The 22,025-nt window shown below is 42.9% G+C and overlaps 1 protein-coding gene across 1 annotated transcript in view; it reads right to left on the bottom strand.

Moving 5' to 3' along the window:
- The window catches only part of LOC121296083 (ankyrin repeat and fibronectin type-III domain-containing protein 1-like), a 37,461-nt gene extending 15,654 nt beyond the window's left edge, over positions 1-21,807 (bottom strand). Inside the window, exons 1-8 of the mRNA XM_041221265.1 lie at positions 21,568-21,807; positions 18,135-18,330; positions 16,480-16,690; positions 11,996-12,190; positions 10,531-10,644; positions 6,117-6,214; positions 5,323-5,413; positions 4,633-4,743 (exon numbers count right to left, since the gene is read on the bottom strand). Of these exons, the coding sequence (XP_041077199.1) occupies positions 4,633-4,743; positions 5,323-5,413; positions 6,117-6,214; positions 10,531-10,644; positions 11,996-12,190; positions 16,480-16,690; positions 18,135-18,330; positions 21,568-21,608 (1,057 nt within the window). The 5' untranslated portion in view covers positions 21,609-21,807. The remainder of the gene's footprint in view (positions 1-4,632; positions 4,744-5,322; positions 5,414-6,116; positions 6,215-10,530; positions 10,645-11,995; positions 12,191-16,479; positions 16,691-18,134; positions 18,331-21,567) is intronic.
- Between the last annotated feature and the right edge of the window lie 218 nt (positions 21,808-22,025).

Genomic DNA, 22,025 nt, shown 5'->3' with positions numbered 1-22,025 from the left:
GGCACACCAGCAGGGCCACTGAACCAGCCCGTGTTACATCAATGCTGCAATGCTGCATTTGTGTCCAGTGCGCTCACAAACAAAGTCTGCAGCCACCGCGATTTAAATGCAGTACAAACTAAGAAAGAAAGGAAAAAGGGGGAGTGGTCAAAAAAAGAAACTTGGGATTACTGAGAGCATTACTAGAGAAGCAATGCTGATACCCACAGCTCTAGAAGTCGGCCTCAGAAAGATCTGATGAATGACTGTGCTGAATATCAAAAGAAGACAGTGTTGTACAGTATGGTTCCTGCCCTATAGTTAAAACAACATGGGCTGAACAAAAGAATGAATCAAGGGAACAAACCCCAGCAGTCTCCACAATGAATCTTACCAAGTTTCTTTTCAGTACCGCTACGCACCCATAACGAGCATTAAAAACAACACCAGCTCCACAGATAAAAAGGTCAATTGTCATGACTGGGTTCACTGCAGCAGAGCAGTTACAACCAACCAGTTATCTCTTAGCTTTCAAGCGCGTATCTCCCCCCTGCAGAAAGTTCAGCGATGCCAATCTCTTGACGTTCTTTTCTTTAAATTAAGCATCACGTAATTACTCTCATGTAAACAACAGGCAGACAGAATGATTCATTCCTCTGGAAAAATGTGTTTATACGATTAGAGCTGTTGTCAGAAATATGTAATCACTGTAATTTAGTCACGCTACAGTAGCCAGGCACTGCACAGATGAGTGAACGGCTTTGTTGTGCGGAATTGTTTAGGATTTATTTTCCAGAAAGATAAAAAAAAAAAAAAAAAGGTTTAACAAATCCGCAGATAATTTCATGTCATCGCACAAGACGGCTGCTGTTATTAATACATACCCCCCCTGCTATCTTGATAATTTTGAATAGCTGGCATTTACTGATTCTTTTAATATCACAAAATGATGAACCTGCATTCATTTTAGGAAAGAGAAAGAAAACAAAAGTCACGCTGCTGCTCCTATCCTCCTATCCAAGGACTGCTTAAATAGCTTGTATATGTAACAGGACCCAACACACACTGTTAACATTGCATCAGCAAGCAGGTCGTCTCCGAGCCAAGCGTGTGCCTTGACCTTTATCTGGAGAGAGAACTAAAACAAACGAGCGACTTGTGAACAGGACTTACCTAGGAGAACGAACATGCTTAGGTGCTGTTTCTTTCATGACTTTTTTGTACATTTTTTTTATTTTATTTTTTTTTACTAAACTTTAAAAAAGCAATTATGAATTGGGGATTAAAATGACAATTTAGAAAATGAAGGACTGTAAAATCAATTAGAACATAACCCGACGCTGTGTTTGTTTTTGTTAGTAGATGCATGCTAAATGTTTTTGACTCATCTTTCAGCATCAGCCTGTTGTTGGCCTGACTGTGATATATATATATATATATATATATATATATATATATATATATATACACAGACACACACACACACACACACACACAAATGCATTCTGTTATTTTAAAAAAGGATTACTTCTGAGTAATGGGACGCCAGTCAAGCTGTCTGCCACACACACAGGGGCGCACACAAACAAAAATCACTGTCAAGCCTAATAAATGAGTTTGGAATTTGTAGGTACTTTTGTACAGGCCACACTTGTCTCTTTCAACACTTAAGAAGCAGAGGACTCTTCTGTAATGCTCATTTTATTACAGGGGCAACACTTTCCACCTTCCCCAAGAGAAGGCGCTTATACAGCTGGGGCGTCGGGGGGGGGGGGGGGGGGGGGGGGGGGGGGGGGGGGTGTGCCTGGAGCAGGAACACAAGGTGCTGTGTGCAGCACACACCCTTTAGAATGTACACACACAGCTCTGCGCATACACATCATAAATTAAGATCAGCTCCCCTTCTCTCATGACTTTATAGTGGCGGCATTGTAACTCTACAGATTTTTTTATTTTATTTGCATAGGTTATTTATTGTATTTATTTATTCTAATGCTGCCTCTACAAAAGAAAACTGCACGAAAAAAATGTATCCAAAGGAAAAAAAGGATGCGTGCCAGCGCCCCATATTTAAGATCTTTATTGAAATTCTTCACAGTTAAAGCTAGTTGTTTCTTATTCCGAGTATATAGAAAGTATACAAAAAATATATGCATTTATAGCTATAGTAACAGTATCAAACACTTTACACAAACTGCAATAACACTATTATTATTGTTATTATTATTTTGATTTTTCATTGCTATAGTCAGCAGAAAGTGTTACTGGATTTCAATTTTCTTTTTTTTTTTTTTTTTAGTTCTGTTTTTTGTACCTAATGGCAAGCTTGGTGCTGTTTGTTTGTTTTTTAAATTTTGGTTTGCAAACAACTTAAGTGCTTCTATTGCTTTAAGTAGTATTAAATCACTTGTTTATTTTTGGAAGAAACGTGTTTGGTGTGGTTAGGCCAGACACCTGCGATTTGAAAGTAAGTGCCCTTGTAGAGAAGAGGGCAGTGTAAACCACAGGCACCAGAGAAGCACAGAGACCCTCCCTGTAGCAAAGAATGAAACCCTTCTTACAGGAGCTCCAGATAGTGCTTATTGAAATCCACATTCCTACCTTCCTCATAACTTTATTTACATTATCACGGGTTCCCTCTCTGTTTTAATGCATTCGCTTCTCATTGTTTAAACTGTTCATAAAGCAACATGTTAGATAAACTGCTACATCCTGCTTCCTGTGCTGTAGGTCACCCCACTGTGGTGAGTTTGAAGAACAAGACAGGAAGCAGAATATCTATCTATAAGTTCCATTTAACTTATCTGCACATCCCGAATTAAAGGACAAAATACATGCACTAAGAACCAAATTAGCCCCATCTTTAGATTCGATAGTCCCTGTTTTCAATGCAAGAATAAATGGGGAGGGGGGGGGGAGGGGGCAGAGATAATGTTGCTAGTGCTAAGAAGAGTAAGGAAAAGGATATTAAAACCTTGGGTAGCACTCCTTTAAGACATGCCAATCTACGTGATGGTACATTTTGTATCAAGCAATTTAAACTCCCCCACACATGCTTTTCCAAATAAACAAGACATCACTAGTGTTGACTCACAAAGAGATGAGTGATGAACACCCCCCCGAACAAAAACATATAGTGTGGTAATAAACTTGCTGTTCATGAGGGCTGCGAGACTGTCTGCGCTGGAAACAGCAGCCCTCTATCTCTGCACTGGCCAAGTATAGTAGAAGTGGGCTTGGGGCCAGCGTTCCTCACAAAGCAGTACAAGTCCTCTGAAGCCCATCTAGGACAGGACTGGCACTCTGCTCCAGTCAAAGGTAGTCATATCACCTACCATTCGGTGAGAGTGTCATCTAGCGCTCAATCTTATTCATTTTAAAAGCACGCTACAGGGATGAATCTGTGCTGTATCCCGGGTTAAGCTGGTTTCAATAAAACTGGATAAGCGGTTCCTTAAATCTATGTAAAAAGTGTAGCCTGCTGACAGACAGGAAGAAAGACAGACTCCTTCTTCCAATACTCTCAGTAACTTATGCTAAAGTGTGGTATGCAGATGTGCTATACCCCCTGGTTAACAAACACACTAGTGAATACATACATAGTCTCACTTGCGGTGCAAATGGAGTTCCAATTTGAACACAGAAAGCTACTGTATTTTGTGTCTGTAATACACATAACAGAGGTCAAGTGTCTTCATTCAGAAGTTCAGCAGGGACCACTTCATCCTTTCTGCTTGCTAAAGTGCCTGAAATAAAATGGAGGCCTCAATGAAGGCTGTGCATTGCTGGGGATGCTCAAGACAGAGAGTCCCTGCCTGGAGCACAAGCCTTCCCCTGGGGGATACCCCACTCACAGTTACCAGTGTGACAGCGTCTGCTCACAAGAGACACTGGAAACTGAATAAACCCAGCCAGCGCTTCATGAACCCCCACCAAACCACACCACGCGGGTTACATCTCTAGACACACTCCAAAACCATTCCGATTCATTTCAAATCAGGCCGGCTCTGTATCCAACCAAGAAAAATACCCCTTGAAGTTTCTGTGATCGCAGTAGCGTTGTGATTCTGGCTCTGGTTCCTATGAATACACATCCAAGGGGTGCACTGAAGTACTCAACCTCACTTGCATGTCTACTGTTTAAGCCACCTACTTTTTAAGACTTTGATAACCCAGATGACATGTGATTACATGACACCGCCATGGAAAGAATTGCTAATTACTGTAAATGCAATTGAATGCATGCATAACTATAAAACACTGACTGGTAGATTTAGAAATACTATGAGAAAGTCAGTGACAACGACATTGTATTTTACAAGGTTTCTTTCAGCAGTGCAGTTCAGCAGACTCACAGCATTATACTGCCTCACTCGCGTGCCTTCTTCCAAAGGCATCTTTTACAATTCTCAGTGCTTTCCACATCCACCCCCCCAAAAAAAGACAGACATAAACTTGGGAAAGCTAACAAACTTCTCCACAATTCTTTTAAGGGTTAAAGTAAAACAGCAAAGTGATTCCAGATGTGCCGATATTAATAATCTCTCTTTTCCTGATGAATGGGAAGGTATGACCCAGTTAGAAAGCAGCTGAAATTCCAGACGCCACCGAGACCCTGGCTGGGGCCCTACCACCCAGCACTTTCCTCCTCACCTCGACAGCTGTATCGTTGATGTGCGCTTCGAACCTGCTGGAGGAGTCTTTCCATGGCTTCAATCTGCCCCATGTGCCGACGCGGCTCCCTGCCACCATACTCCTTCCAGTCTGGTGACGACAGCAACAAACGCCATCAGTCCAAATAAGACAACAATGTTTCTTAACCATTTCTTTTTAAAAGGTTTTTTTTTTTTTTTTTTTTTTTAACGCAGCTTAAAATATTTGCAGAGTTAAACATTGCTGTGCATTTCTTCATGAATGGATTAGTTACAGTTCCTCTTTAAAGACTTTTTCTGCTCATTTCTTTAATATTATTCTTTCTCTCCCATGAACAATATGCACATACTATTGCACATCGAACATAAACCTCAAAACAAATACAAGGAATCTTGATGTTTAATGAGCTCTCTATACCTAACAAAACTTCTTTTCTTTAAGAATCAAGGCACAATGTTCATTCTATATCAGCGTTGGTACATTATTCAGCGCCATGTTTCCATCACTGTCTTAAAGCACGCCTGTAACCATAATGACCCCGTAGATACAGGTTATGATTTCATCTGTCTAAAGGAAAGCTAAATGGCAATATCTGTGTTATAATTTGGTTTTAATTCAAGCATAAGTGGTGAATCCATTGCAATCCTGTTCAAATGTTCATCCATCATAATAGCTAAAGCATGAACTTACTTGATGGGACAGCGACATCAGGAGTGGATGCCTGTGCCGACCCCCACCCCTTCATATTGTAGGCTGAAACTTGGACAAAGTAGGCCTGACCCTGCAGAGTGGAAAGCAGGAGGATTGAATAAAACACATAATTTAATAGATCCACTGATCATTCCTGTTAATAACCAGGGACAACATCGATTGATGAAACAGCAAAAACAGCAACGTTTACAGTACGAGAAAGAGGAGGCCTCCGGTCATTCCCTTTTGATGATTTATTATTCCAGGAAAAGAAATGACATGAAAATAAATAAATACTTGAATACAATTCAAGTTAAATCAAATAAAAATGTTTCCTATTTGGAATTTCTATTTCTGTGCATTTTGGGGGGGGGGGGGCAAAGGGGAAAACAATCTGGAATGTCTAATTGTCGGTGGCAAATGAGTCGAGGGGGAAGTCTTGTAACAATCAGACTGTCCGGGAGTCAGAATTGGATCTATCAAGAGGCCGACCTCTGTGATCCTGCAGGAGATTACAATGCGAGCCCCTGCTCTGTGCTTCCCAATCCCTGCGTGAGCCCAATCTATTCCGATCTCTCCACAGGACAACTTGCAAAAATGGGTTATGCTGTCTACTTATTCCTTTGTGCATTGGGAGCTCATGGATACCAGACAAATTATGCTTAATGACTGGCATCGGCTGCCAGAGGAATTGTGCTTTGCTGTTATTGCCAAGAGTGCTGCATGCAAATGTCAGAGCGCTCCCCGAATGATTTGGCAGAAGTTAAGATCTAATTGAATGAGCTGGCATTTACCGTTGTGAGACCTGCGATAGTGCACCTCAAAGACTGAAGATTATCCATGATTATTTGTCCAGCCAACGTGGAAAAGTCCTTCGAGCAGCTCCACTCGACTGGAAAACAGAAAGGGAGAAAGAAAATCAGGATCCGATTACAAGAAGAACAAAAACACGAGCGAGCAGCATTTCAGATCTCTTTTCCTCGCTGTAAATAAGCTGAGGTGGCAGTGACAGTACTTTAACATCACTCATAGAAAATGTAATCTTATTTCATTTTGTTATCCTGACTGCTGACACACCAGTGTTTCGGATCTCATTTCATTCCAATCAAAATAATAATGAGCCATTTCGTAAGCACAGTAACAAACTGATAGCACTCCCTGCTCAGGTGGGGGTGTCAGCACAGCCCACTCCTCCTCGTGTGTTAGTGTATACATATTCTACAGCTCAAAGCGAATGCACACTTTACTGTAGGCAGTATTGGGTGGGTCAGATCAGTATACAGGCAGCAGCCTGCGCTTGATCAGATCCAGCTTGATGTCACTGTGCATTTGGAAGCTGCTGCTGACTTGGCAGTGGACAGTACAGCAAGGATTTACTAGACATGTTTTTTGAATACATGTTGAGGATTTTTTTTTTTCCTCCAAGCACTGTGACTCTAATTGCGTCTGACATGGCTAACCACAGAAGACTACACAGCAATGCAAATAAGTGTCGTGCACGCATGTGAAGAGCTTGACCCTAGACCTTTTGGATATATTTAACAGCGCAGTTCAGTTAAAATATGGGCTATTGGCAAAATGTACCGTATCAATCAGTTTGGCTGCTTGCACATCAATGCTTTTCTGTCAGAGCCATTTTTTGATTAACCCCAACAAGCAAGAAACCGAGAAGAGGTATGCAAGGCATGTGAACGTTTTGTAATATAAAAACAAAACAATATGTTTTATATAAAAATAGGGTCTATTAATTTTAATTTTTCATTGTCTGTGGGTGTAATAAATTTTGTTCAAAAAAAGAACCGGTCACTGGGGGGGGGGGGTGGGGGGGGGGGGGGGGGGGGGGGGAGGGGGGGTTGGGGGGGGGGGGGGGGGGGGGGTGGGTGGGGGGGGGGGGGGGGGGGGGGGGGGGGGGGGGGGGGGGGGTGGGGGGGGGGGGGGGGGGGGGGGGGGGGGGGGGGGGGGGGGGGGGGGGGGGGGGGGGGGGGGGGGGGGGGGGGGGGGGGGGGGGGGGGGGGGGGGGGGGGGGGGGGGGGGTGGGGGGGGGGGGGGGGGGGGGGGGGGGGGGGGGGGGGGGGGGGGGGGGGGGGGGGGTGGGGGGGGGGTGGGGGGGGGGGGGGGGGGGGGGGGGGGGGGGGGGGGTGGGGGGGGGGGTGTGGGGGGTGTGGGGGTGGGGGTGGGGGGGGTGGGGGGGGGGGGGGGGGGGTGGTTTGGGGGGGGGGGGGAAAGACAGTGAATTTTTTGATTGAATCCATCTGAACCTGCATGGCGGCATGAGATCGATCACAATGCCCAGTCCCAGATTCTACCCACTGCTTCCAGCAACATTCCATTTGGGGACCATGGCAACTGGAGCCCCTCACAAATACAAACCCCATTCACATATTGTAAAGGGAAGCGTGCATGTGAGGATACAGTCACTCTCGCACTGGAAACTAGAATGACCTTCTCCCCTCAATCAGTCCACAATCCTGTTACAGATGCTTTTGAAAATCAGAATGGAGACCTTCCAGGATTTATTTATATGTAAATGAACTACAAAGGGTTGTCATGGTAGCGTTTTTTTTTTTTATTTTCAACCCTTTCTGTGTTAATTGCAGTAGCTGGGGCTCTGCAATTACTAACCTGAACTCCTTACAGTTCTGGAATTGTAAAGGAAGCCTGCACAGGACAAGATCGAAAAGCGATATTTAACTCGCAGGTTATTTAAGGACTGTTCATGTGTTTTTAGAGCCCTGTTTTGTAATACAGTACAGTTTGCTACTTTTGAAACTGCCCTGGAATGTCACTAGCCTGCAACAGGTTTGAAGAGTTTTGTGAATATCATTTTAGAGACAATAACATGTCTACAATGTACACAGCAGCAGCACACTGCACGAGGAGGAGTCTGGCTAATTAAGCTGGCATCCCATATAGAATGCACTAAACTTCTCGTTGTTCAAGATAAAATGAGCCACACTTAAAAATAAGTGTGCGCTGATGATTAATGCATGCTTACATATAAAAGGAAAAATCATGAAAAGTGAATTGATTTCTGTAAATTGGTGATGAATTGGGTTATGAAGCCGCCTGCAGAAATTACCAAATGATTATTATAAAAGCAATGGCAGGATTTCTGATATCCTGGCATTTCATTTAGAAAGTGACTTCAAGCTTTGACCCTTTACCCCCACCCCCGGCTACTCTAATAAAGAAGTGGGATGCATGTCAGACTGCGTTGTCCTGGCAGTGTTTTGAGATGCACTACCTTTGGGGATTGTGATCCCTGTCAGTGAGGTGAGGTTAACGTCAATGCACACCAGCTTGGTTCTTTTGCACAGCGGTTTGGTTATTTTGCACAGATGTTTTGTTGATTTTCGAGGGTGTCACTTTGTATTGCAAACCATCATGGATGTACTTAAGTCAGCATATATTGTTTTGCTTTAAGGACCCATTGCTAACTAAACTGGTCCGACTCCCTGATTATCACCACAGCTGTGGATTACTGCTTACAAATTCCACGGCTCCGATTTTCCTAGAATACATAAAGAAATAAGAGAAAAAGGGTCTGTCGAAACAAGAATGTGTGCAGACAGCAGAAAAAAAAAGGTTTCATTCAGGAAAGCAGCTACAACAAGCTATTGGATTTACTTCTGCAAGGACCATCATAAAAGCACAGCAGGTGATGCCTAGAAAAATACAACTGAGTGATGTTCTTCTAATCGCAAAAGAGAGAGAGAGAAGGGAAAATAAGATACTATATGTTCAAAAACACATTTTACTGGTGCTGCATGACTCAGGAAACAATTACAGTAATTTCAGAAAACATAACCCTTTTGTCTTTCCTTTTGCGACACAGATATGTGGTATGGTAAGGAAATCAGCTATTTTTCTCTCTTTTTTCCTTGTTAAATGGGCACAAAAACAAACTTAATACTGTATCTCTGTCAGTCAATCAGCCCGCTGTCTGTCTGTGTCCGTCTGCTGGAGGTTTTATCCTAAAATGGTGATTATATATTAAACGAGGAACCAAAAAACGCAGTACTGGCCGCTCTGCACTCCGCTCAAACCAGAATAAAGTCAAGAAGACCAACAAGATTAAGCGAAGGATGCCACCAATCTATCATATCATTGATCCTTTAAGAGGATACCTAGAATATATTAGTCTAACTTAAATAATGACTCGGTTTTATGCTACGTAAACTGTTAGGGAGATTAGAATTGGATAGTTCCAGGTTTTTGTCAAGGGTTTAGAATTCTTTATGTTGTGGCAGACGGTTTTACTTTGATATAAACTACGTCTGCAGACGTGTTTTCATACCAGGGTGTGTAGCCACTCCTAACGACCCCAATGAGAAGGACTACAATATGAAATGAAAGGGTACAAAACAGCCGTTGGCTTTCAGCTCTGGATGAAATAAACTGCAGCTTTCAGGTCTCTGTTATTTTCTGCATGTTATTTTTTAAAATCACATCCAGAGTTTTTTGCGGTTTCGTTCTGAAAACTGACATGCCATGTATAAACAACAGCTTTCACAGACATTTCTATTATCATCTCTCTGCAGAGAGTCCAGCAAAGACTGAGATAGACACCTTGTCCAGACATTTAGACTACAGTTTGTGTTCTGGATGCTTCTAAAAGAGTATTAAGTCATTGCAGTATACACTTAAACATATGGATCCCAGCAACTAAGACTGAAGTAGACAGCATGTTAGGAAACAAACAACAATTACAAAAAAAAAAAAAAAAAAAAAAACCCAGCAACTTAAAACAACTCACAAGCCCCAGAATTTAAGGTCTGTGTGTCTCATTTTTGGCTTGGTAACTTTATTCTGTGCTGTTTTCATTTCTGAAATAAAAGAATATGCTAATGATGATTTGGAGCTTTGAGAATCTAGCCCAAGGGTGGCCAAAGACCTTCCAGTCCTGGTTTTCTTTCTAATCCTGTTTTAAATTGTTTAATTGAACCTATCAAACCTCCATCCAGACCCTAAAGTAGTTCATTATCTCATTTTCCTGTTAAACATGGAGTGGAATGGCCCTCCAGGACACCCCTGATCTAGCCCTTTACTTTGAAGGACGCTGGTTGTGTGATGCTTGACTTGAAGACATCTCGGGTGGTAGTCTGTATGAGCACCAGTCCTAATGGTCCTAGTGCTTAGTATCTGATAGAGCACAGGCTCAGGTTATCACAGCTGAGTGAAGCAGAGGCCCTTGAAAGGCTGCAGTACCTTTGTATCTGGTGATGACAGCCGAGTTGACACTGAGGGGCTCCTGGAAGGTGACAGTGAGGGACGTGCTGCTCGTTACAGAGAGACGGACGCTGGACGGCGTCTCGGGGGCTCCTGGGAAGAAAGACAACACCAGGAGGTCAGCAGAAAAAAAAAAAACCAAAAAAAAAAAACACAAAAACTTTCTAAAGCCAACACGCAGCAAACACCGTGACCAGTGCAGAACGAAGGGCAGGGCAGACTAATTGGCAAGCATGTGGAGTTAGTGAAGGGGAGGCAAGGTCTGTTCTGTATTGTTTGTAGCTGCAGCAACACAAGTTTGAATAAAAAGTGAACAGTGAGCACGCCCTTATAAAAGCCTCCCACAGTAAAAGCACAGCAAGGTGTAATAAAGCATAGTGAAAGAAGGGTAAAGCATAGGTAAGCATTGTAAAGTGCAGAGAGGTGTGGTAAAGCACATAAAATAACAAGTTACTTGCTCGCTGCTTGGTTATATACTTCACATACAACTTAATGAAGCAAAAGAAACATTGATTGTTTTTCTCCAAAATCTTGCTTTAGGCTAACATGTTGCATTGTTTGATATTTACTTGCATACTGTTAGATTAAATGGTATAACTGTAGCTTCAGCTGTGCAGTGTACCCCTCACAGATGCAGTGCTGCTTTCATCCTGATTTTAGACACTGACTTCATGTCTAAATCTTCCCGAGCGAGGGGAACCCAAGCACAGCTCAGCACGCCATTCCATGCAGCTCGGAGCTCCCCTGGGAATTCAGTGAGAATGGGATTTCTGTTGCATGTCAAGATGAAAAGCAGATCAATATCATGATGGCAATGGGAATGTTAGGTTCCTACATGTACATGTCAGCATGAATAGGGACTTGTCATTACTATGAACAGCTGCATGGACTTGCTGAGCGATGAAGCTGGTGGTTAAAAGTTAAGAAGGCAAAAAAGGTAGGAAATTAAAGAAAGTAATTGCTTGTTCTATTTACAAACCCTTTAAAATAATGGCTGGAAATTCCTATGGATTCCAACAAATGATCTAATCCTGTGGTGCTTCACTTGAATTCATTATACATTTGCTGCCATTTTAAAAAAAAGTTAGGACCAAATCTTCAGGACCAGAAAAATCATTATAAAACAACAAAACCTGTTCCCCAGGAACTAAGTGATCACGAGACAGCAAATCCCAAGAACATTCAATCAAACAAACATTCTCAGTCATCCCTTTCAGGTACAAGGGACATGTGTCCCAAAAACACAGTGACGCTGACTTTCTTATTTTTGCAACAAGGTGCACGATTGTACTGACAGTTTGGATCGTCAGCTTCCTCCTCGAGCGATACTTGAGTCGCTCTCAAATGCATTTTAAGAAGAAACCATTTGAACCGCCTCTCAGTTCCTTGTGTACTCTAAGGGGTGAACTCCTGCACCTCCCCCTGTCTTCTCCCCTGTACTCACTGGCGTGTTCGAAGCCTGTCTTCATCCTCTTGTAGAGCCGGTACCTCCACTCCCAGGCTTTCAGCTGTTTCTCTCTCTCCGTGCTGTCGAGGCTCAGCCCCTCGCTCGTCGCCTGTGCAGACAGCTCACTCACGCGCTGATGTGCCTCCTGCACAAGGGTGCTGAGGTGCAGTACTCTGCTCTCCTGGCTGACAACTGCAAAGCATTGAGACACATTGCATTGGGTGAGAGCCTGCTCTTTACACTCAGCCTGCTAGGAGGCTTGATCTTTTCCATTTGTTTTTATTAACCAGGATAGATAGAACCCTTGAGATCACTGTACTGTGCTTTTTTAAAGGGGGCCTTGGCACGAGAAGGTGAACAGAAATAACATATATGTATATGTGTGTTTTAAAATTAGGAGTCTGATTAATCTAAAATACTGTAGAAGCCAGTCCCACAGCCACCCCCAGCACATCGCTGCATTACCACAAGTGTCAAAAACATAAAATCCTGTAAAGCCCTGCATTAAAAATAAAGCCTCATTGATCAAATGCCACTGTAAAAAATGAAAATAACACAAGTGCTTTTTTAATGAATCCCAGGAAAGTAGTTGTTGACAAATCCAAAGACCTACGGTTTCATTTTGACTTGTCATGCATTTTAATTTTTATTTATAGCATTTTCAAATGGATCCCCCTTCTGTTAATCCTGTGCCGTGCCGCATATGCGGGCATACTCCTTCAAGCTTCACTGTTCTTACTCCCACTTCTAAGCACAGCGTGTGTACCCTATAGACCCCCACTACAGCCAGCACATCTGACAGCTTCTCCACTTGAGCATGGAGTGGGGGTGTAACGGCCGTTACTACAAGGAGCAAGAGGGGCATCTCCCTCCTCTCCAACCCTGCCCTCCGACCCCTTCCCCCTTAAAGAAACACTTGAAATCTGATATCCATGTGGCAGGATTACAGCTAATGTGCTTCTCCGCGATCTTCTTTATACTTTGAACTAATCAATGACCCTGTATTCAGAAAGATATAAAAGCATGTCAGGAATGTCACTGGATCACTTATACTGCAGAGATGCCATCTTGTTCTTTCTGCCCTTGGTTTTTCATTGCCGGTGCACCATCACCGATAAAGCTGATTCTGAATGATCTGTTATCTATTTACCTATAAAAACAGCTGTGCTGGTGGAAAGCTGTATTAAACGTTGACTAAAAAGAGATATTCCAATGTTTTTTCTTAACTTTATATACAAATATTGGTTATATTGGAAATATTGGAGCACAAAGCATTCTTAACATAGAAAAAAGCATGAATTGTGACAAGGGTTTTTATTCTACTACATGACCACATTTACTTGAATGTTTTTTTCTTTCTTGCAAGTAAATGCTTTAAATGCTGTCGCTTTCCTCCAAACACATCCAGCTCCTGTGGCTAAGCCCTCTCTTTCTATGAAGCGACTATATGTGCTGGCTCTCCCCTCTCCTCTGGGACAGGCTCAGTTTTCAATAACGCAGTCATGGCTAGATTCTGTTTGCCGGCCGGTGTTTAAAGAGCTCATTGGGAATGCTTGTTGTGATCAGTGGCCGTTCTGTTCTTCGAAGACAGCCCTGTTTCTTCCACTTCAGTCACAGTAATGTCTGCATGGTATTGCTTTCAATTGCAGCCTGTTCTGTGATTCTTTGACTTGAGGCACTTCTCCGCTTACCCACCTGGGGTCATTAAGTAACTCTTGCCGCACGACTGTGGCTTTCTTTATTCCTTTCTCATTACTCATTTCTGATCAACAGAGACGCGTGTAATTTACCAGAGGGATGACTACTGAGGGCCTCTATGGTCCCTGACTGCTTCAGCAGATTCCCCAGTAGTGTTTCCATGTCCATTCCCTTTCTGAGTTACACCACACCATGTCACATGTTGCGTGTGCCTCGCAGAGCCTGTACACTTACAGTGTTAGGCGATTACTGGCGCGTTCCTGGGAGTGGAACTTGATTTACTTACGAGACAACTCACGAGCCAGCAATATACAGAGCTGCGAAATAACTGCTGTAAAGCTGCTGTCAAATCGCTAGACGACATTCTTATTGAACTGTCACTGACCTAACCTTTGTACGCTGTACAAAAAGTCACCAAAAAAGTCATTGAGCAAGCAGGCAAAGCTTAAGACCGTACCTGGCTGCCTTTTAATTTGGCACCTTGGGACTAATCTGAATAGCAAGACTGAAAGGACCTGGTCCGTTCAGTAGCGGATGCATTAGGGCCGATTAGTTGGATCACCAGTGTGTGCCTGGCCTAGCAGAGAGATCCCGTGAGGCCGTGGATAACTGAGGGGCTACAGTCTCCAGTGGCTTTAAATCCTACAGCTTTACGAGCGCAGGTTGGGTCTGCGACTTCTCCATTGTAATTATTTACATTCTATATTGAAAGCTGTAATTTATATTTATTGTTTTTCCTTGGGCCTGAAACTGACCATCATTAATAAAAAAACAATGTTTGTGTGTGTGTGAAGAATTCCTCTTAATTTTCGACACACCGTTGTGAGGTACATTTGTCCCCTTTTTGTTACATGCACAAGGCATGCAACATTTGCAAACAAAGAACCAAACTATACTGAAATTGAAATATATTCCTATTACATCCAAGAGTCATATTCAAAATTATGAACCAAATTAGCGAAATCAAGATCTCCAGCTGTCCCGTGATGTTTTTCTAAGGAGGTATTGTTTCCATTTTTCACCTCTTAAATTGGACTAGATAGTAAACAGTATTAAAATAACTTAATAGAAACAATTAAGCATGACTTGGAAACTAAACTAAATCTGTATTAAATAACCCAATAAAAATCTGTGGATAAGTGAACCTCGTTCATTATATCTAAGGGATATGAAAGATGATATTGCATTATGTTCTCTCGTTATAAATAATACATTTATGGACCTCATTATACTTACATAATATACTATTTTTAGGATAACTAAAATTGAGAGAGAGAGAGAGAGAGAGAGAGAGAGAGAGAGAGAGAGAGAGAGAGAGAGAGAGAGAGAGAGAGAGAGAGAGAGACTATGTTCTGTGCAGGAAATGAATAAACAAGTGCGAGGCCCTGCTTGCCATCACTCTTAATTTGTTTGGAGATGAGGTCAACGTTTAAAACAACGAAACAAAAAAGTCAGTGTAGTGTTTTTAGCCACTGTTCGGAACACACAGGACTGTGTTTGCAACGCTGCATTTGTCACATGGTAAAATGAACGCAGGACTGTGTTTGCAACGCTGCATTTGTCACATGGTAAAATGAATGCAGGACTGTGTTTGCAACGCTGCATTTGTCACATGGTAAAATGAATGCTGCCTCCTCAGTCGATCATGGCCCTGAATACCACTGCATGTTCTTTCAAGAACCGTGACAGAAAAATAAACAAATAAATATCTGGCTAAGAACACTCCTTTCAGGGAAGGCAGAAGAGCTACTGTAAAGACCTAGAAAAAAGGTGCGGCCGTACCATACCTGGGGGGGGGGCCTCAGAAGGGCAGCAGAGTGCCAGTGGAAAAGCTGTCAATATTAGAAGCCTTGAGGTGCCATTTCCTGAAGCACAAGAGATTGACATCTCTATGCAGAAAAACAAACAAAAGCAGCAAAACAAAAACAAACCCATCATTCTATCGAGCAGGAGGTGTGGGTGGAATACTGTCATGTTTAGAAGAGCTGGATTATTTAGCTTTAAGGACTTGTTTTAGAGAGTTAGCTGCTGGTAAATCAGTCGATAGAAATAATTACAATCTGGTGCAGCCAAGCATATACAACATTTAAAAATGGAAACCAACACAGCAGGAATTGCATTGACAAGGAGTACTAGACTTGCACAAATGTTACTGGCACAGGTAACATTGATTTTTTTTTTTTTTTTTTTTTAAATCTTTCATAAAAATAAGTGAACAAAAAACAATTGAGCCTCGTGGACGATCCACAAAACTGCTGTATGCTGCAAAGTGTTTGATGAGAATGAGAACAGGGCTCTATCCACTAAGCTTCAACTCAAAGAGTGTGTTTTCAAGGTCTGTCTTCCAGACAAAACAAGATTTTTAGTCATGAAAGCAGGTCTAAATGGGTTGCTAAAGCAGCCAACATTAGTCTGGAATATTATCCTCTTTTAGAGGAACAGCACACAGTATTTCAGCAGCACTTTAGTTCAAGGATCTGTTATTGAACATGCATTTAATGTAATGGATGTTAAAAGCAATACTATTATACAAATAAATAAATAAGAACAATAAACTAGGCTTTATAAAAATGCACCTGAACCTTTCTAAAATGTGTAACCCTAATGTATCCACACTCATAACTACACTGTTACCAATAGGTAACAACACATGCAATCTGAGTCTGGTAACAGGGCAGGTCAAGGCACTCAAAGTGATCCCTATATAATACAACTTGCTCTGATCAACAGCTTTGTAATGCAATTCAATGCAGTCACTATCCAGTCCCTGGAGCGGTACTCACAATGCGGGCTCTCCTTGGCCCCAGCTTTCAGCAGGACCCTGGCCATGGGCACGTTGTTGGTCATGATGGCGATGTCCAGTGGTGTTAGCCCCTCGCTGTTGGGGGTGTTGAGGTCGAGCTCCTCGGATGAGTACTGGTAGAGCAGGAGCTGAACGGCATCCAGATCCTGTTTCTCCACCGCCTCGAACAGAGCCTCGCTGCACTGCACGTTCTGCAAACCACACAAGAGCATCACACACCGCCTCGAACAGAGCCTCGCTGCACTGCATGTTCTGCAAACCACACAAGAGCATCACACACCGCCTCGAACAGAGCCTCGCTGCACTGCACGTTCTGCAAACCACACAAGAGCATCACACACCGCCTCGAACAGAGCCTCGCTGCGCCTCGAACAGAGCCTCGCTGCACATGTTCTTCTGCAGCCTCGCTGCGCTACACGTTCTGCAAACCACACAAGAGCATCACACACCGCCTCGAACAGAGCCTCGCTGCACTGCACGTTCTGCAAACCACACAAGAGCACAGGAGCATCAAACACACACACACACAAAGTGCATTAGACCTGCAGTTCCATCTTGCTACTAACTTCTGTGAACTGAAACTGTATAGCACTGGCAAAAACTAGCATTAAAACTGCCACAAGCTTTTCTTAAAATAGGCAAAATCTAGCAAAGTGTGGTTACAGCTGTACTAAATAGTGCCCCTGGTGGTAACAAAGTGTTCTTCATTAAAAGAGTTTTCAAACTCACGATGTAACAATCGTTTTAAAAAGCTTTTAAAATCCTTGTCCCTGTCCTGCCTTTGCGTCAGTACAATACACACCATATTTGTTGTTTTATTTGAATACCTTTTTCTCCTGAAAGTGCAACACAATGCATATTTTTAAAACAGAAAATATCAGTTATTCAAGCCATGCGTTGTATAACATTACATCTCTATACAACATGACACAAGAGAGAAACTATCAACGGCATCCTTTCAAAAGATATTCTGTACTAAATTTTCTATTGTGGTCTTTAATGCCATTGTCCTCCCATTATTCACCCTCCTGTAGTTCAGATATCTGGCATTCTATCCTATACAAACTCAAATGATTCTGTAAGGTTACTGCAAGTTTTCTTCTCTTTTTTATTTATTTTTTCACGTCCCTTTAAGTAAACTAACCCTCTGAAGTGAACTTCTTTGGTCCTTTAAAAACACCTAGACTGTTGCAACTCATATCGCCCTTTCAAGACCTCTGCTGATTCTGATATTGCAAGACTACTTTAGAATTACATTCAAGAAACTGTGAGAACTGAGAGCTTTTATTTCTGTTTCCCTCAAGATATCCTAACCTCGCAAAAACAAGGTTGTTTGCCACACACTTATACTGGCAAAAGAATGAGAGGCTGTAAGGGGGTACTGCAATGCAAGCCCTGCCGCTTGTTATTACAACCAGCGGGGCGAAATCACTTTCACTTCCCTGCCGCAGTCAGTGGTCCGCGTGAGAGAGCTTTCAGCAGGTCCTCTTTACCTGCCGCTAACCGAACTCATGGGAGGAAGTTTAAATGTATTCCAGATTAAAGCAGGGCTTGAACTGCACTGCAGTTTGAGCCATTCCAGGTTATACATGAAGCACACAGACAGACAGACAGACAGAGGGGGGAGCTACTCACCACAGACGTTTTCCTCAGCCTGTCCGAGCGGCTGAAGAAATAGGGCTCGTCGAAGGAGGAGTGGCTGCCCTTCAGCTTCTCCGAGAGGTTGCGGTAGAGGCGCTTGGCTGCGTTGGGGGAGGACGGAGCGCTGCTCTTCTTGGTGTGAGACAGGTGCAGATTCTGCATTTGCTGGGTCATTTTGACATGGAAGTTTCTGAGGGGTCAAAATTGCAAAAAATAAAAAAAAAAAACTCCTTGAAGCACAATGGCAAATGTGTTCTTGCTCCAAAATCGGTCTGCCTCTATATGATTTGTGAGGTCAAAATCTCACTGTACGTGAACAAAATCTTCACATGCAAGGAAAATGGGAAATCAGTGAAGAAAATAACGAGACAAGCTCAATCGTTTATCTCACACGCAAGCTCACATATGTGTGTGTGCCTGTGCACGATTGCACACACGCAGTGCTAATATTCAAGAAGGAGTGGGCGAGCCTAACGTCCTTGTGCATTAGCATCTCCTCCTAAGGAGCACAGATATGAATGTGTTTCTTGCAGGGGCTGTGACTGAGCAGCCTTTCAGACAGAGCACCTCCGAACAAACATTAAACCCCCAGCAACATTACTAAAAAAAATACAGAACTGTTGGAAACGAGAGGCAGTTATTAAGATCTCATGTAAGTATTTGTTCCAGACAAACAGTCAAAACAGATAAACAAACTGACAAGCCCACAAATAGATGCAGTGATAGCAAGGGAGCACGGATATGAGATCCACAAAAAGTGAACAGAGGCACGCTGTGAACTGCTTTAACATTTGAATACAGGAACACCGGCTGTGTGTGTGCCTATTCCACAAGATACAAACCCCACTGAGAAACGCAGGAGAGGAGCGCTCCCGGGGGTTTGGGGCGTAGCAGGCTACTTCACTGTGCGCTGGTCTGGCTCTGGTCACAAAGGAGACGAGCTTGAGGATCTCAGCCAAGCCCCCGGCACACATCAGTCTGCAAAACCACTGCACAGTTTGGCACGTCTGACAGCCTTTGCTTGAAAGAGGCCACAGACTGCATGGCAGGTTTAGGAGTACTACACTGATCTTGTAACTAATTCATTTATCACTCCCTTCTTAAGTTGATTTTTTTAATACTGCAGCCTTGGAAATCAAAATGTTTGCTTTTTAAGTCCAAGTGCAGCTTGTCAAGAGATACCTGTTAACTGACCATTGGCTCCACAGTGAGAGACTGATGAGAGCTACCCATATTTGATAAGAGAAGAGCCTTGTTTAACAGGGGGCCGATAAATGGTAGCATCGCTTTTTCTTTGGGCTTTTTTTTAAGATCGTTAGAGCTAATGATCTGAACAGATGCGACTTCAAGGTCTTCCCAGGAGATTCTTTTGGCAATGCACAGTGATAACTAAGAAATGACTGCAGTGAAAACCGTTATTAAAAAGACTGGAATGAGCTCAAAAACAACTGCAGTGAAAAACAAACAAAGGGAGCCTAAAATCCGAGCTGTCAAGGTGTCTGAGATCTCTCTATCTCTGACTCTGTCTCCGTGTCTCTCTCTGTCTCATGCAGTGGTTTTGTGACTGCATCAACTCAGCCTCATATTGATTTTTTTCTCTTCTTCTTCTTCTTCTTCTTCTTCTTCTTCTTCTTATTATTATTATCTTGCAAAATGAATCCTGCACAGATTAATTTTCACACACTGATTTCACATAATCTAAGGAATCACTGAATTCCAACTAATATACAGCACATGAGGCACACCCACACATTACAATGTGGCAGCATGGCTCTGGAAGTGAATTACTAGGTATTTAACACTGTTACAGAGCATGACACCTAATCAACTGTTATCATTCTTGGCTGCGCTGTGGACCAAAACGGACATGCAAGAATAAATAATACTAAAACACAACACAGCTATTACGAATATAATTTAATAAATTACTTGTCATTTTGATAGACAGTTCAAATACACTGCACAAAAGCATCCCTGATTGTTATCCTATATTCACGGGGAGCAAATATCCATGGGGTCAACACCAACTGCAAAGAGATCATTTCACAATGATTCCACTGTATGTACTTAAGAGCAAAGCTGCTTGCCAGCTCTGAGCGTAAACAGTACTAAAAACAAAAATCAATTTCACAACTACTTTTAACCTGTCTAAATATCCTATGACTGAGTTCATTAAGTTCTAGGGTCTAGGGTCTAGGGTCACAATATCGAGGAAGGGTTAAGGCAATAAAACCGTCACTTGCTGGCACAGTCTTGATAATTAGAGTGTAACAGTGTCGTGCTCATCAAACCTCTACCAGCTTCTGGAATACTGGCACGCATGTAAACGACTTCTTCGCTTAATGTAGCGTCAGAGTTTGGGCACAATGTGCCCGCTTCACCCAGGGGTCCTCATCCTCCCACAGCTGGGAAGGCTGGGAAGCTCAGGTGAAGGCAACAGGCAAAGCAGGGATTCCTATATTCACAGCCAGGGATGGAAATAAGATTCCTATTGCATAGACGTTGCACCCATTTCAGGTTTTACTACAAGGTTGATTAGCCAGAGCACACAGGTAACATGCTCAGGTGTGTGTCACTAAACTCACAGTGAAACCAAGAATGGATCAAACTGCTATGGAATGGGAGTCTTACTGCCATCCCTGCAGCACGGTATATACACTAACAGTGTGGTCAGAGAGTGACAGTTATTATTATTAGAGCAACCCGTAGCGAGAATGGCTGCTGTTGCATAACCACCACCTTTCTGCAAAACAATTTAATTCAGTCACTTAGAAGTAATGACAAGATGCAATAGTTGCTTTAGTGCTTAGCGCAAAGCATAATGCAGGACTGAGTCCACACAGCTGGGAATTTAAAATACATCTAAAGTGGCTCATTGCACTGAGCAAGCCTGCCTGCTCTACAAGGCAGCATTGCCTTTGCTAATGCAGAGTTGGAAATCACAGACCTAGTAAATTGCACAGGGTTTAAGTGCAGATAACCAGTAAAACATGAGCCTTGCATCCAAACACACACACACACACCTATAAAGCACTGTTGCTACAATCATTAATCCTCTGCAGTTTATGACGGTCAATAACCTTTTCTAGCAGTCATCACTGCTTTATCATATTTTCTGCTTATAAATAATAAGGCAATTGAAATCATCTTACAACACATTATCACAGTTTCATCAATTGCACAGAACCCTAATGAACCCCACTGTTCACTATTCAGTATTGCATCTTTCTTTCCTAATAGGTGTAGTCTAAAGAAAAATGCTTAAAAAAAGTACATCTCGGTTGTTGGAGAAATTAATGCATTACTTAAAAACACCTTAAAAGGGAACAAAAAACACTCACTCGTACGATTTAGACAATGGTGTTAATAAATGCACCTCCACTTCCTAGTGCGTCGGTGCAAACAGCAAAGAAGCGGCAGCACTTACCTGTCTAAGCTCTGTGAAATGCCTGGGGAACCTGTGAGCATGAAGTGCCTAAAGTCCTCATTCAGCGCATGGCACTGGCTTTGCCCTCTTTGCTTTTGATTCAGACGTTGAGCAAAACGGGCAATCCTGTTCTCCGTCCTAGAGGAACACCAGACAGAACACACTCAACTAAGGCTTTATCAAGCACAGCTGCAGGGGAATGCAATCCATTGTTCCACAGACCCCAGCAATGCAGAGGGGATGGGGAGACATGGAGACAGCTACCCGACAGAGCACCTGTTTCCTTGGAGTCAGCTGTGTGAAGGCTTCAGCGCAGCAGCAGCAGCAGCAGCAAGCTTTGTTAGCTCCTTTTGAATTCAGATGACAGACCAACCAGCATGTGAACCTGCAGCAATCAGTGACTGCCCCCCCCAGGCAATCAGAAAAAAGGGGCTCCCAATCAACAGATCTGAGAACCT

The sequence above is a fragment of the Polyodon spathula genome, chromosome 21 (genome assembly GCF_017654505.1).
Source record: "Polyodon spathula isolate WHYD16114869_AA chromosome 21, ASM1765450v1, whole genome shotgun sequence".
Taxonomy (NCBI): Eukaryota; Metazoa; Chordata; class Actinopteri; order Acipenseriformes; family Polyodontidae; genus Polyodon; species Polyodon spathula.
This window is presented reverse-complemented; position numbering and strand designations above follow the sequence as displayed.